This window comes from Macaca mulatta, chromosome 2, assembly GCF_049350105.2.
Source record: "Macaca mulatta isolate MMU2019108-1 chromosome 2, T2T-MMU8v2.0, whole genome shotgun sequence".
Classification (NCBI taxonomy): domain Eukaryota; kingdom Metazoa; phylum Chordata; class Mammalia; order Primates; family Cercopithecidae; genus Macaca; species Macaca mulatta.
Window position 1 is genome coordinate 113812758 of NC_133407.1, and position 13684 is coordinate 113826441.

General features: G+C 56.5%; 2 protein-coding genes across 16 annotated transcripts in view; both read right to left on the bottom strand.

Annotated features, from left to right (window-relative positions):
• The window catches only part of RASSF1 (Ras association domain family member 1), a 274834-nt gene that overhangs the window by 3726 nt on the left and 257424 nt on the right, over nucleotides 1–13684 (bottom strand). The window contains exons 2-4 of one of the 13 annotated variants that reach the window (XM_077992890.1): nucleotides 7368–7631; nucleotides 4715–4821; nucleotides 3965–4366 (exon numbers count right to left, since the gene is read on the bottom strand). In XM_077992890.1, the coding sequence (XP_077849016.1) occupies nucleotides 3965–4366; nucleotides 4715–4821; nucleotides 7368–7617 (759 nt within the window). In that variant the 5' untranslated portion in view covers nucleotides 7618–7631. Of the gene's footprint in view, nucleotides 1–248; nucleotides 1855–2249; nucleotides 2398–2825; nucleotides 4367–4714; nucleotides 4834–4948; nucleotides 5058–7367; nucleotides 7659–13684 lie in introns of those variants that run through there. The other 12 variants (XM_077992893.1, XM_077992889.1, XM_077992894.1 and 9 more) reach the window with 12 other exon arrangements.
• On the bottom strand, nucleotides 7921–12612 carry ZMYND10 (zinc finger MYND-type containing 10). 3 transcript variants are annotated; one of them, XM_015130852.3, is made up of 12 exons: nucleotides 12295–12612; nucleotides 11925–12033; nucleotides 10546–10662; nucleotides 10375–10428; nucleotides 10119–10256; nucleotides 9930–10018; nucleotides 9730–9830; nucleotides 9206–9378; nucleotides 8824–8949; nucleotides 8620–8741; nucleotides 8383–8508; nucleotides 7921–8294 (listed from the first exon to the last, which is right to left on the bottom strand). In XM_015130852.3, exons 1-12 carry the CDS (start codon nucleotides 12384–12386, stop codon nucleotides 8219–8221), a joined length of 1323 nt encoding a protein of 440 aa, XP_014986338.1. In that variant the 5' UTR covers nucleotides 12387–12612; the 3' UTR covers nucleotides 7921–8218. The 3 variants fall into 3 exon arrangements, with proteins under 3 accessions (XP_014986338.1, XP_014986339.1, XP_077849035.1); XM_015130853.3 differs by lacking the exon at nucleotides 11925–12033 and having other exon boundaries at nucleotides 12295–12562; XM_077992909.1 differs by lacking the exon at nucleotides 9730–9830 and having other exon boundaries at nucleotides 9206–9464; nucleotides 12295–12545.

Sequence of the window (13684 nt, forward strand, 5' to 3'; positions counted from 1 at the left end):
AGGCCTCACTCTGTCGCTCAACCTGGAGCACAGTGGCTGGATCTTGGCTCACTGCAAGCTCTGCCTCCTGGGTTCAAGCGATTCTCCTGCCTCAGCCTCCCGAGTAGCTGGGACTACAGGTGCACGCCACAACACCACCCAGCTAATTTTTGTATTTTTAGTAGAGATGGGGTTTCACCACGTTGGCCAGGATGGTCTTGAACTCCGGAGACCTCAAGTGTTCCACCTGCCTTGGCCTCCCAAAGTGCTGGGATTATAGGCGTGAACCACTGAACCCGGCCCAAAGATTTTTAACTCCACCACTCACTCCCCATCTCATCTAGGGACTAGATTCTTGCCGGAAGGGTGGAGTGTGGGACAGGGCAGCCAGGCCTCTGAACTGACTTTCTTCTCCCAGACTCCCTTGGTTGGCCCCATTGCATCAGCCTAACTTCCTGTTGATGTCAGACAGGCCCTAGTTAGAATGGGAGTGTCACAGACACAGCTAAGCTCAGCACTGACCAATATTTTGTCCCAGAAGAATTCCCACAGGGTTTCCTGTAGAATGATCTTGTGCCCAGCCCAGGAGAGCCAGGGTTCTCCCTGACTCCGCCCTGAAGTCCCCTTAAGCGCTTAAACCATCTGATGGGGACAAATGGAGAGGACAGATGAGGGAGCAGGGTGGAGCCTTTTAGCAGAATGCTCCTCACCCAGAACCCGCTGCTATTCTGCAGCCAGCAAGGATGTGGGGCTGAGAACTGAGGCCAGGGCCTCACAGGAAAAAGGTAAAGGGGGAGGGGTGGGAACTGAAGCTCATTTGCTTCCCCAAGTATCCAAAGGTCTCCTGGATGGAGAACAGCATTGGAGTGAAAACCCCAGCACAAACCTTACTGGGGACAGTGGGCAACCTTGTCGGGTTAGTAAAAACAAATGGTGTGGCCCTGGAAAAAATGAGGGCCAGAGGCTATGAATAAAGCAGTGGATGTGTTTATTCAGTACACCAATGGGAAGAAGCACCCAGATGGGAGGAGTACTAGGGGTAGGAGAAATGCCAGGCAGATTCTAGTGCCAGGGCAAGAAGGAAGATCACTTTGTTTGCAGAACAGGGAGGGCACAGGGATGGCTCTGAGCTCCTACCTGAGAAAGCTTGCTCCTTCTTCCCTTTCTGGATGACCCAGGAGCCCTGGGTTGGGATGCAGTGACCTCATTTCCAGCCCCTTCCCTTCTGGAAATGAACCTCCCTATCTTCACTCAGAAAACAAGGGACTTGGACTAGAGGCACTACACAGCCCTTCCAGGATTCTAAAGGAGGAAGAGTTTCTTCTTCTGTTTCCAAAGCTGCCTGCTAGAAGAGGACTTCAACAGCCATCCCAGTTGGACGTATAGCAGGACCATGGAATTTCCCTTCTGCACCATAGGGACCCACCCTCCACTCTACCACTGTCCATGAAAACTGTTTTTGGTTTTGTTTTTTGAGACGGAATCTTGCTCTGTTGTCCAGGCTGGAGTGCAGTGGTGTGATCTTGGCTCACTGCAATCTCTGCCTCCTGGGTTCAGGCAATTCTCTGCCTCAGCCTCCCAAGTAGCTGGGATTACAGGTGCCTGCCACCAAACCTGGCTAATTTTTTGTATTTTTAGTTGAGATAGGGTTTCACCATTTTGGCCAGGCTGGTCTTGAACTCCTGACCTCGTGATCCACCCACCTCAGCTTCCCAAAGTGCTGGGATTAAAGGTGTGAGCCACTGTGCCTGGCCTAAAACTGATGGTTTTATTTTACATACGACTTGGGACTTCTCAGCCTCCTTTTCTTTCTTTTTTTTTTTTTTTTTTTTTTGACAGAGTCTTGCTCTCTCGTCCAGGCTGGAGTGCAGTGGCCCGATCTCGACTCACTGCAACGTCCATCTTCTGGGTTCAAGTGATTCTCCTGCCTCAGCTTCCCCAGTAGCTGGGATTACAGGTATACAACACCATGGTCAGCTAATTTTTTTGTATTTTCAGTAAAGACAGGGTTTTGCTATGTCGGCCTGGCTGGTCTTGAACTCTCGGCGTCAAGTGATACGCCTGCCTTGGCCTCCCAAAATGCTGAGATTACAGGCATGAGCCACCAAGCCCAGCCTTCTTTCTTTTTTTTTGAGACAGAGTCTTACCCTGTCACCCAGGCAGGAGTGCAGTGGCGCGATCTTGGCTGACTGCAACCTTTGCCTCCCGGTTCAAGTGATTCATAGTCTCCCAAGTAGCTGGGACTACAGGCACACACCACCATGTCCGGCTAATTTTTATATGTTTAGTAGAGACAGGGTTTCACCATGTTGGCCAGGCCGGCCTCGAATTCCTGATCACAAATGATCCGCCTGCCTCGGCCTCCCAAAGCATTGGCATTAGAGGTGTGAGCCACCGCACTTGGCTTCCTTTTCTATTTTTGAGACAGTCTCGCTCTGTCACTCAGGCTGGAGTGCATTGGCACGATCTTGGCTCACTGCAATCTCTGCCTCCCAGGTTCAAGTGATCCTCCTGCCTTACCCTCCCAAGTAGCTGGGATTACAGGTGTGTGCCTCCGTGGCTAGCCCTCCTTTTCTTTCTTTTTTTTTTTTTTTTTGAGACGGAGTCTTGCTCTGTCACCCAGGCTGGAGTGCAGTGGCCCGATCTCGGCTCACTGCAAGCTCCGCCTCCCGGGTTCACGCCATTCTCCTGCCTCAGCCTCCCGAGTAGCTGGGACTACAGGCGCCCGCCACCTCGCCCGGCTAGTTTTTTTGTATTTTTTAGTAGAGACGGGGTTTCACCGTGTTAGCCAGGATGGTCTCGATCTCCTGACCTCGTGATCCACCCGTCTCGGCCTCCCAAAGTGCTGGGATTACAGGCTTGAGCCACCGCGCCCGGCCTAGCCCTCCTTTTCAATTGGTTAGTGTCTTGTGGTTTTCCCACCTTCCCACAGTGGAAAATGGCTCAGGACTGAGTGACATGAAGACAAGCCCAGGGGTTTACACTCAACCCTTGCACCCAAGCTCTGGGCTAAGATTTTGGGGTGCTGAGCACCACCCCTTTTGTAAGGAATTTTGTAAAATTTTATCCAAAGCATCACTCACAACTCCACTTTCTTCACTTAAATAAGGATTTCCGCCCCATTGCTGCCAGGCATACTGAGCTTCACAGTCCCTATTTCTTTTTCCTGGTGCCTGGGCCTGGTTCTCTGAGCCTGGTGGTCACACCCATGACATCTGGCACAGAGTTCTCTAATAATGGGGATACCTAGGAGGTTCCGAGACACCTTACAGTCCTGGGTTAGTAACCTGGATCTCTTTCCACCTCTTTAGGCATTTTATAATCTACCCTTCCCCCTTCTTGTGGGTAAAGTGCTCCTGAATGCTTATGGTCCAAAATAAGACTTCTTTCCTATCCTATTTCCTATTTCCAAATCTTTCTCCAGATCCACCCTAGAGGAAGGGATCAAAATCTTTCACATTCCAGCAGCTGGTGACAGGCCAGAACAGGGAAGAGGTGAGGGCTCAGCTGGCTCCGTAAAGGAGTGCAAATGGAGGAGCAGGATCTCTCTCTGCCTCTCAGTTTTCCTAAACATACTTCTCAATTCCTGGCGAGGACTCCTCCCTCTCCACTTCCTCCCCTAGTCTCCCCAAGGAGGGAGCAGGAGCATCTGAACGCGGAAATCGAGGTGCTAGTCCAGACTGCTCGGTCGGCTTTAGTCATAGCTTGATAATGCCCGGCTCAGGTTTACCACAAGCCACACAGCTGCTTTCCCTGTTCAACCTGTCTGTGACAGAAACCATGGGGGCCCAGGCAACCAGTATCGAGGCGGTGGAATCGGGGTCTTACACACGGTTCTGCGGGCAGGCCACCGGCCAGGACACGCGGGGAGCCACGTAGCCGGGAGGGTGGGGCTGCCCACCGACCCAGGACGCGGCAACGGACCGGGGAGGGCGGAGCTCCAGCAATCGCCTCCCGTCCCCCGCCGGCACCCCCGGGCTCCCACCTGGTCCCGGCGCGGCCTGCGCGCTAGCGAGGTTCGCGCGGTGAAGTACTGCTCGAGCTCCGAGTCCGAGTCCTCTTGGCTGCAGTAGCCACTGCTCGTCGTGCTGCTCCAGGTCATCTCGAAAGAAGGCGTCTCCGCCTCGCCCATCGCCGCACCCGCCCGTCCCCCTGGTCCCGCGCGTCCGTAGCCACCAACCACCGCCCCGGTCGCGTGCGTGCGTGTACGCGTGTCAGTGTGCGCGTGCGCCCGGGCCAGCGCCGCGCCGCAACCGTTAAGACTGAAACGTAGATCGCCGGGATCTAGCTCTTGTGTCATTGGGGGAGGAACGCCGGGGCGGGGACACGCACACTTAGCCCCGAGGAATGACCTCATCGCTCCGGCAGCTCCACTCAGAGACCCCACCTACCACAGGGAACGGGGCGGGTGCCAGCGTCCGCGCAAGCGCACAAGGGTGGCCTCTGGCCGGAGGCGAGGGCGGGAAGGTGCGGGAAGTGCGCGTGCGCGGAGCCTGCGTCCGCCTTGGCTGGGGACTGCTAGCGGCTGGGGTCTGCTAGCAGCCGGTGGAGGCCTTGCGGAGCCGGCAATCCAGGCACCCCTCTCAGCCCTCGCTCAGAATTAGCCTCTCTCTGCCGCCGGGAAATCGGCACTTAGAACGCTCCTTGCGCGCAGCACCCAGGCAGTCTTCGAGAATGCCTGCGCTGTGGCCTGCCCGTCCTCGCCCTTCCCATACGCCCTCGGCCCCGCGCTCACCACGTTCGTGTCCCGCTCCACCGCGGGTTCCCAGCCCAGGTCCCGGGGCCCGCAGCAGTCCAGGCAGACGAGCGCGCGGCAGCGGTAGTGGCAGGTGAACTTGCAATCTGCAGAGAGGCCTAGCCGTGAGGCGGAGGAGCCCCAGGTCGGGGAAATGTCCGGGAGATTGAAGGGAAGCCCCAGGAAGAGGGCCGTTGCCCGCCAGGCTCCGCAGGCCCGGCTTCAGTGTTTTACCTTACACTGCTATGCGGACTTTAATGTTGGCCACCCTGGGTGTCTGGAAACCGGCCGGAAGGCCACAGCAGAGGCCTGCTCAACAGTTGGGATCTCTGTCGCCTAGCACAGAGCTTCCCCTTTCCTCATTGGCAATTAAAAAAAAAAAACCAAAAACCGGAGTCTTCCTTTTGTCACCCAGGCTGGAGTGCAATGGCGCGATTTCGGCTCGCTGCAACCTCCGCCTCCTGGGTTCAAGCGATTCTTCTGCCTCAGCCTCTCGAGTACCTGGAATTACAGGCGCCCGCCACCACGCCCCGCTAATTTTTGTATTTTTAGCAGAGACAGGGTTTCACCATGTTAGCCAGGCTGGTCTCAAACTCGTGACCTCAGGTGATCCACCCGCCTCGGCCTCCCAAAGTGCTGGGACTACAGGCGTGAGCCACCGCGCCCGGCCCTTCATTGGGAACTTCTATGGAATACATCTGCCCATTTACTTGAAGGAAAAACTAAACACCTTTAACCTACCTCTGCCCTCTGGTTGTCATCTGTCTGTACTCCCCTCAGACCAAAACATTGGTCTCTATACACTCTAATCCTTCGCCTTCACTCTCCCATCTACCCACTTCAGCCAGGCTTGCCTCTCCCTCCAGGAAACTGCCCAGGACAGGGTCCTCAGCGATCTATGCGCTGCCAAATGGAATGCAGTGTTCCATTCTCCATTCTCACCCACTCAGCATCATTTGAAGCTTGCTCCCTTTGACTCCCAGGGGCTACACTGCCAGTTTTCCTCCTACCCCCCCTGCAGCTCCTGCTCAGCTCCTTTGCAGATTCTGACTCAACTTCCGTATCTCATGATGAAGTCTGGGCTCAGTCCTGATCGCTGGCCTGGTCTGTCTACACAATCTTCTGCCCCAGATCCACAGCTGAAACACTGACCTAAACCCTCAGATTAGATCCTCCGTGCCAGTACCTTCACTAGGATGTCTAAAAGACGTTTCAAGTGAACATGGCCAAAATTTAATTCCCTTTTCTTCCACCTCACTGCTACCCTTGCCCAGCTTCCTCTTTGCAGCAAAAATGGCCACTATGCTCCCGGTTACTGGAAACAAAAACCCAAACTTATCGTTGATTCCTCCCTTGTCTCTACCTCTGATAAACATGCCCAAATCATCCTGCTTCTTATCTCTATGGCCACTTTATTTCTCTTTGAGAATGCTGCAGTGTCCCAGCCTTTTTCTTCCTTCCTTCCTTCTTTCTTTTTTTTTTTTTTTGAGACAGTCTCAATCTGTCCCCAAGGCTGGAGAGCAGTGGCGTGATTTCAGCTCACTGCAACCTCCGCCTCCTGGGTTCAAGCAATTCTCCCACCTCAACCTCCTGAGTAGCTGGGATTACAGGCACCCGCCACCACGCCTGGCTAATTTTTTTGTATTTTTTAGTAGAGACGGGGTTTCACCATGTTGGCCAGGCTGGTCTTGAACTCCTGACCTCAGGTGATCCACCCGCCTTGGCCTTCCAAAGTACTGGAATTACAGGCCTGAGCCACCGTGCTCGGCCCTTGTTTATTCTTTGTATTCTGTCACAACTTTGTGCTCCCCCCAGCTGAATTTGTGATGTCCTCTTGTACCAGATGAGAGGGTCTCCATGCACATACAGACCTGGGACACCATCTATCCACTAGTTCCTAAATGGGTCAGAGCACTGATGCTCAACCCAGACTCCATGTTACAATAATTTGGGGATTTAAAAAAATTTACTGCTGCCTTGAGTCCACTCCCAGCAGCTGATTCAATGGGTCTGAGGTGGCATCCAGGCTAGAGGGTGGGAGGGCTGTAAAAGCGCCCCTGGTGATTCCAGCTGGTGTCTAGCTAGGGGAGAGCAACCTTTGCTTGCTGGCGATTCCCAGGGGTGCAGAAGGACTGCTGGGTGTGTGGCTGCCTTCCATATTTTAGCTTCTGATTCAAGGGTGTTTGCTAAATACTCAACAAAACTCCTGCTTGCAGGGGGCACACCCAAGGTTCTAACTTTTTCCAGGCTCCCTCCCATAGGTGGGTAACTTCCCTTCACCCCAAAGGTTCTGGAGGGGGTCACAGTGAGTGAATGTTTGAGAAGAGGCAAGCCTGGGAAGATGGACTCCGAGGACAGTAGGCACAAACCCTTTCTCAAGAAAGGCCAAGGCATTTTAAAGATAAGAAACTTGAAATCAGCATATTTTTACATATAAGCTGCCACCTCTGCTCATCTGTGCCCCATATACGAGTGGAGTGCGACAAGGGATAAACCATTTTCGCGCACTCTTCAGCGATGGGGCGAAAGTAACGGACCTAGTCCTCGGGAGCTGTCCCCACCGACCACCTCTGCCGCGACTTGACCCGCGGCGACGGCGCTGCCCCTTGGCTGCCCCTTCCGCTCTCGTAGGCGCGCGGGGCCCGCTACTCACGCGCGCACTGCAGGCCCTTGCGCACGACGCCCCAGATGAAGTCGCCACAGAGGTCGCACCACGTGTGCGTGGCGGGCCCCGCAGGCTGGAAGCGGTGGCCACGGCCCGGGACCAGCTGCCGTGCAGGGTTGCACGCGGTGCCCCGCGCGATGCGCAGCGCGTTGGCACGCTCCAGCCGGGTGCGGCCCTGTCCAGCGCGCCCAGCGGGTGCCAGCTCCCGCAGCTCAATGAGCTCAGGCTCCGCCGACATGGCCCAGTCGGGCCGGTGCTTCGCTGGCTTTGGGCGCTAGCAAGAGCGGGCCGGGCGGGGCCACAGGGCGGGCCCCGACGTCAGCACCGCCCCCAGGATCTAAGTTGGGAGGCGGGAAGGAGCTGAGGAGAGCCGTGCAATGGAAACCTGGGTGCGGGGACTCTGGGGCCCGAAGGCGGGGCTAGGCGCGCTCTCGCAGAGCCCCCGCCTTGCCCTTCCTTCCCTCCTTCGTCCGCTCCTCACACCCCACCCCGGATGGCCACAAAGACGGCGACCGCAAAGCACCACACGGAGATACCCGTGTTTCTGGAGGCCAGCTTTACTGTGCTAGAGGAAGAGGGTCCCCACATCCGGCCTTCGCCCTCCTGGCCCAGTTTGCTGAGGCAACGCACTTGGCCTGCCCACCAGGTGGGGCAGGAAGTCTCGAGCCTTCCCTTGGGGTGGGGAGGAGGGGGATGGGTCAGCAGCTTTACCGCTGGCTCTGCTCTCCACTGCGGAGACTGGGGCTCCGGCAGAGGCTGGACCGTGATCTTGAGGTTCAGGGGTGCATTCTGGGTGGATTCCCTTGGCATAGGTGGTTGGCCCTCAGCAACTGCAACCCTCATTTGGCTCTGTCACCCTGGGCTGCCAGGACACAAGTCTTTCCATGCTTTTCCCAGTGCTTGACTTGGCACTCCCTGCAGGCAGGTGGGTGTTGAGGAGGGCAGTGCATGTGGGGGATGTGGCAGTAGGACTTAGGGGTCCAAGGTCCTAGGATACCCTCACCTGCAGCAATACCACTCATTCTGGCATCGCGAGCAGCGCTTAGAAGCCTCTGCACTGCAGTAAGCACAGCGGGGCCGCTCTGGAGCCACTGCCTCTAGCACGTCCAGCCTGTAGGTCTCAGCCCACCTGGGGGAAAGTCAGGAAGATCTGACTGGCCTTGGAAGGTGGGGGCATCCCTGCCCACATCCATGCCTCCTGCATCCCATCCACTCCTCCTGCCAGTTCCACAGGACTTACCTTTGTGCCTGCAGCCGCAGGTCCTGCTGTGAGGGGCTGAACACATGTTGGAGCTGGTGCTTGGCAATTGCCTGCCACTTGCCTCTGTTTTCTCGCTCCAGCCGCTCCCAGATTTCTGGGATCTAGGGAAAGGAGTGGAGAGTGGCAGGAAGGTGCTGGTAAAGTAGGACAGTGGTCCTGAGGAGCTAACTTTCCAGTGTCTACCTGTTCCAACACCAGGTCCTTCTTAGGGGGCTGGGTTTCAGTCAGGGCCAGATGGGCCAGGAAACTCTGCAAGTGGGCCAGGTTGGGCAGCTGGTCCAGTAGTGTGTCTGTGAGGAAGGCCCGAAGCTGCAAGAGTGTCCAGTGGAGGCCAGTGTGATGCAGGTGCTGGCCAGGGGGCCACGGAAAAGGAAGGGGCTGGGTTGGGCTGAGCATGCCTGTGGGGGTCCATGTCCCACTAGCTGGTGTGTCACCTGAGGCCCAAGGACTGAAAAGAGCACGGGGTTTGAGGTGGGTGGGCAAAGATAAACAGCAGGGACAGGGTCAGGGTAGGATGGGGAGGGCGGTGCTGGGGCTGTGGGGGCTGGTGCAGAGGGAGTCCGACCTTGAGTAGCTGTCCCTTGGCAAAACTTGTGAGGCAGTAGCGCGCCTGGGCCTCAGGGCTTAGCAGCAGGTTGTACAGGGCTATCCACACTTGCCCGTCCAACTTGCTCAGCTTTTGCTGCTCTGAGGGGGCCACAGTATGCCAACGGCTGCCCTCGAACTGCTGCAGCTTGCCTGGGGAGAGGAACCAGCACACTGGGTACAGGCATTGCATTCTCTTCAAGTGAGCCAGCTGTGGGGCCTGGGAGACTGACCACTGCCTGGGAATGGTGGGAGAACCTGGGCCACAGGACTTGCCCAGGCTATAGTGCTGCTGACCCCAGAGCAGAGTGAGCCTCAGTAGTGGACACATGGGCCTGGCCTGCTGCAGAGCTCAGGTCTAGGCCACTCTTGGCTGAGGCATCCTGGTATCCTCAGATGGGCTTGGGGACGGGGTTTGTCTTCGTGTGTGCAAACTGCCCCCTCTATCAAAAAGATATCCTGAAGCAGTAGCCTGGGGCTTAGGCTGGTGTGGGAGGACCCTACCTCCTTCCCGCCGGTTCCAGGGACTATGCTCCAGCAGTTCCACCAGGAGGCAGGGCAGGTTGTGTGTGCTAAGCATACGGCTCAAGGTGCTGAGAGAGAGGCTAGGGGCAGGGACGTTGTGAAGGAGGTGAGCAGAGGCAGGCTACAGGCCCAGTCTTCCAGCCCTCCACGGTAGGCCCAGGCCCAGTCGGACTGCCCACCTGTCCACACAGTCTGTGATGTAGCGCAGTACTGAGAGGGCCTTCAGTGCAATCTCAAATTCCATCAGCTCTGCCTGCTTCTGCAGCTCCTGCGAGGTCACACAGTGTTCATGCTGGGCTACCCTTGCCTGTGCAGGCCTTGGGGAACCCAGACCTAGGCTTTCACAATCCTAGGTAACCTCAACCCACCTGCATGGGGTTGCTGTCCTGGGACCCCTCCCCTTCAGGGGGGCCACCACAGCCACTCCGGGCCACCAGCAGAGTCAGTTTGCGGTGGCAATAGTCTACCAAGTCCAAGACAGTGTCTTCTGCTGACTCACACACCTCCTGGGGAAAGGGGGAGGGAAACTTTCTGTGTCTGATGCCCTCCCCACACAGATACAACCTCCCTTCCTGCCAGGCCCTGACCTGAAACTGTGGCCCATGGGCAGAGATAGTCCCTCACCTTGTGGAAGAACACTGTCTCCAAGAGGTTGATGATGGAGGCCTCGTGGTGCACCTGACAGACAAAGAGAGGGACAGGGCCTGTGGTAGGGATAGGGGCTACCAGCTCCCCTCCCCAGTCCAGAGCCCTCTGAAGGAGTGGGAGGAGGTATGAACCAGGGGCCCAGCTCACCACCATGTAGATGGGAAAGGTGTTCTGGGGCTTGAAGTCCTCCACCCTGCAGAGCACGGGGAACACCTTCTGCTTCCACATCTCCACTGCGATCAACTCCTCCACCAGCGTTGGGACCTTTGAAGGATGGGGTAAAGGACAGGGATGAGATGGGCCTACCTTTGCCTGGCAACCCTCCTATCCCCAGCTTGGCTCAGCTCAGCCCAGATCTCCCCAAACACTGCTGGGCCCCTAAACTATCCCAAACCCCATGGCTATCCTTCCTGACTTTTCTCTTGCATTTCGGACCTTCGTTTCCAGCTGCTCCCAACACCTCTGTGGATGTCCCTCATGCTTATGTGACTGGCTCCTGCCCAGTTCCCAGACTGCCTTGCCCTGCCTGCACCTGCCCCCTTATCCTCTCCCCGCCCATTCAGGCGTCCCTTTCAAGTCAGCCCTTCTGCTCATGCCCTCCCTCTTGTCCCTGTCCTGTGGTTCTCTAAGGCTCTTGTGTGCCTTGGCCTCACTCTTACTCAGGACCCTTCACAGTGCCCTGTTCTTCTTATCCTATCCCCTTGTATGAGTTCCACCTTTCTCTTGCAAAGGAACTCTTTTTTTTTTTAAGACAGAGTTTCACTCTTGTCACCAAGGCTGGAGTGCAGTGGCACGATCTCGGCTCTCTGTAACCTCTGTCTCCTAGGTTCAAGCGATTCTCCTGCCTCAGCCTCCCGAGTAGCTGGGATTACAGGTGTGCACCACCATGCTCAGCAAATTTTTGTATTTTTAGTAGAGGCAGGGTTTCACCATGTTGGTCAGGCTGGCCTTGCACTCCTGACCCCAGGTGATCCACCCGTCTTGGCCTCTCAAAGTGCTAGGATTACAGGCATGAGCCACCATGCCTGGCTTTTTTTTTTTTTTTTTTTTTTTTTGGTCAATTGATATCTCAGGTCATCTGCTGGTGACACTCCCTGGTCCATGTTCCAGCCAGCCATCTCATTGGTTTCTAACTTTCCCCTCTCATGTTAGGAAGGCTGCCTCCTTCCATGCCAAAGTTCTACTTCCAGTTAAGTTATCTCCCCTCCCTCCTGCCCTCCCCACCCCCTCCCCAGCCTTACAGTCAATTCACAGATGCCTTTAGCATTTGGGCCTTCCCCTCGAAGCCTAAGCTGTTTTAGGACCTACAGCTTTCTCCCTAATCAACTCATGCCCTGTACCTAGCCTGGTGTGCCAGAGTCCTGTCCAACAGCGACACAAAATGAAACATGTAACACATTCCTCTCTCCCCTTCAGGGAGGACAGGTGTACCAGGCCAGAGGGGAAAAGCACACAGGGGACTCCTGAGGGTTAGAGTAGGTGAGGTATGGGGGAAGGCAGGAACCCTGCCTGTGACCTCGGGGTACCTTCCCATGGGTGACCAGCAGCTCCTGAATGGGCTCGCCCTGGCTGATTGTGGCATCCAGGATGGCTTGCATGTTCAGCTTCTCCAGGTTCTCGTGCTGCTGGTTCCACCTGCCTCAGAGGGTTGTGTAAGTGCATGTGGGTCCACGTGTGTGCATTTGGAGTGGGGATGGGGGCTGGATCCTATTGAAGCCTAACCTGATCCTGAGGGGGCACAGGGGGCTCAGGAACAATTATATTCCTGTCTCGGAACACTCTGCTCCCCCATTTGGGAGCCCCTCCACACTGGGCAGCCCCTCCCCCCATGTCAGGCTCCAGCTCCCCCACTCAGGGACAATGACTCCGTGACTCCGCCTGACCCGGGTGCCTCACCCTTCGGAGCCCATCTCGCGTAGCGGGAAGCTGCGCAGACCCCGCACCAGCACTTCAGCTTCCCCGGGCAGCAGCAGTTCCAGGTCTCCCATATCGAGGCCGGGGTCCGGCGGATCCTGGGCAGCAGCCGGGGTGGGGATGCTGACACACTCGGGGACGACGGACCCCGACGGTGCCAAAGTCTGGGACAGGACAGTTGTGGGACGGTTGGGGAGCGTGAGTTCTCGCAGCCATGGAAACGGGTTAGCCGCGCCTGCGCAGTGCGGCCTGGGCTCCGCCCCTGGAGGTGGCTCGCGCCTAAATCCGGGCGGGTCTCCAGCCCGCCTCGCCTACGGGGCTGCCAATCGCCACAGTATTTGGATTCCCACAGCTTTCTCGCGATGTGGACCACGAGTCTCTCCTGAGCTCCAGTTCCTTGTGGTCTGGACTCTGCCCTCGGACGCCAAGTCGGCTTGCACGGGGATGGGGGTAACCCCGACCCCACGAGCTCCTCCTGCTGCTGCTGCGGCATCTTGACCCACCCGCTGCTCCACCTCCTCCTTATGGCTTCCTGATTCCTCTGTTTCTCGCGTCCCGGCTCCATTAGTTGGCTCCTGAAATACTGCCAGGGCGCACGACTTCTCTCCATCCTCCCTATGTCCAGACTGTCATCACCTGTCGTGGGTTAACTGCGGCAGCCTTTTCTGTAGACTTACTTCCACGCTTGATCCTCACGGACAGCCCCGGAGCCTTAAAAGTGTGTATCACGCCGGGCGCGGTGGCTCACGCCTGTAATCTCAACACTTTGGGAGGCCGAGGCGGGCAGATCACTTAAGGTCAGGAGTTTGAGACCAGCCTGGGCAACATGGTGAAACCCTGTCTCTATTAAAAGTACAAAAATTAGGCCGGGCGCGATGGCTCAAGCCTGTAATCCCAGCACTTTGGGAGGCCGAGACGGGCGGATCACGAGGTCAGGAGATCGAGACCATCCTGGCTAACACGGTGAAACCCCGTCTTTACTAAAAAATACAAAAAACTAGCCGGGCGAGGTGGCGGGCGCCTGTAGTCCCAGCTACTTGGGAGGCTGAGGCAGGAGAATGGCGTAAACCCGGGAGGCGGAGCTTGCAGTGAGCTGAGATCAGGCCACTGCACTCCAGCCTGGGCCACAGAGCAAGACTCCGTCTCAAAAAAAAAAAAAAAGTACAAAAATTAGACAGGTGTGGTAGCACACACCAGTTGTCCCAGCTACTCGGGAGACTGAGGCAGGAGAATCGCTTGAGCACAGGAGGCGGAGTTTGCAGTGAGGCAAGATTCCACCACTGCACTCCAGCTTGGACAACAAAGGGAGACTCTGTCTCAAAAAAAAAAAAAAAAAAGTGTATAGGCATCATTCCTTCACATGAGAGGGGCT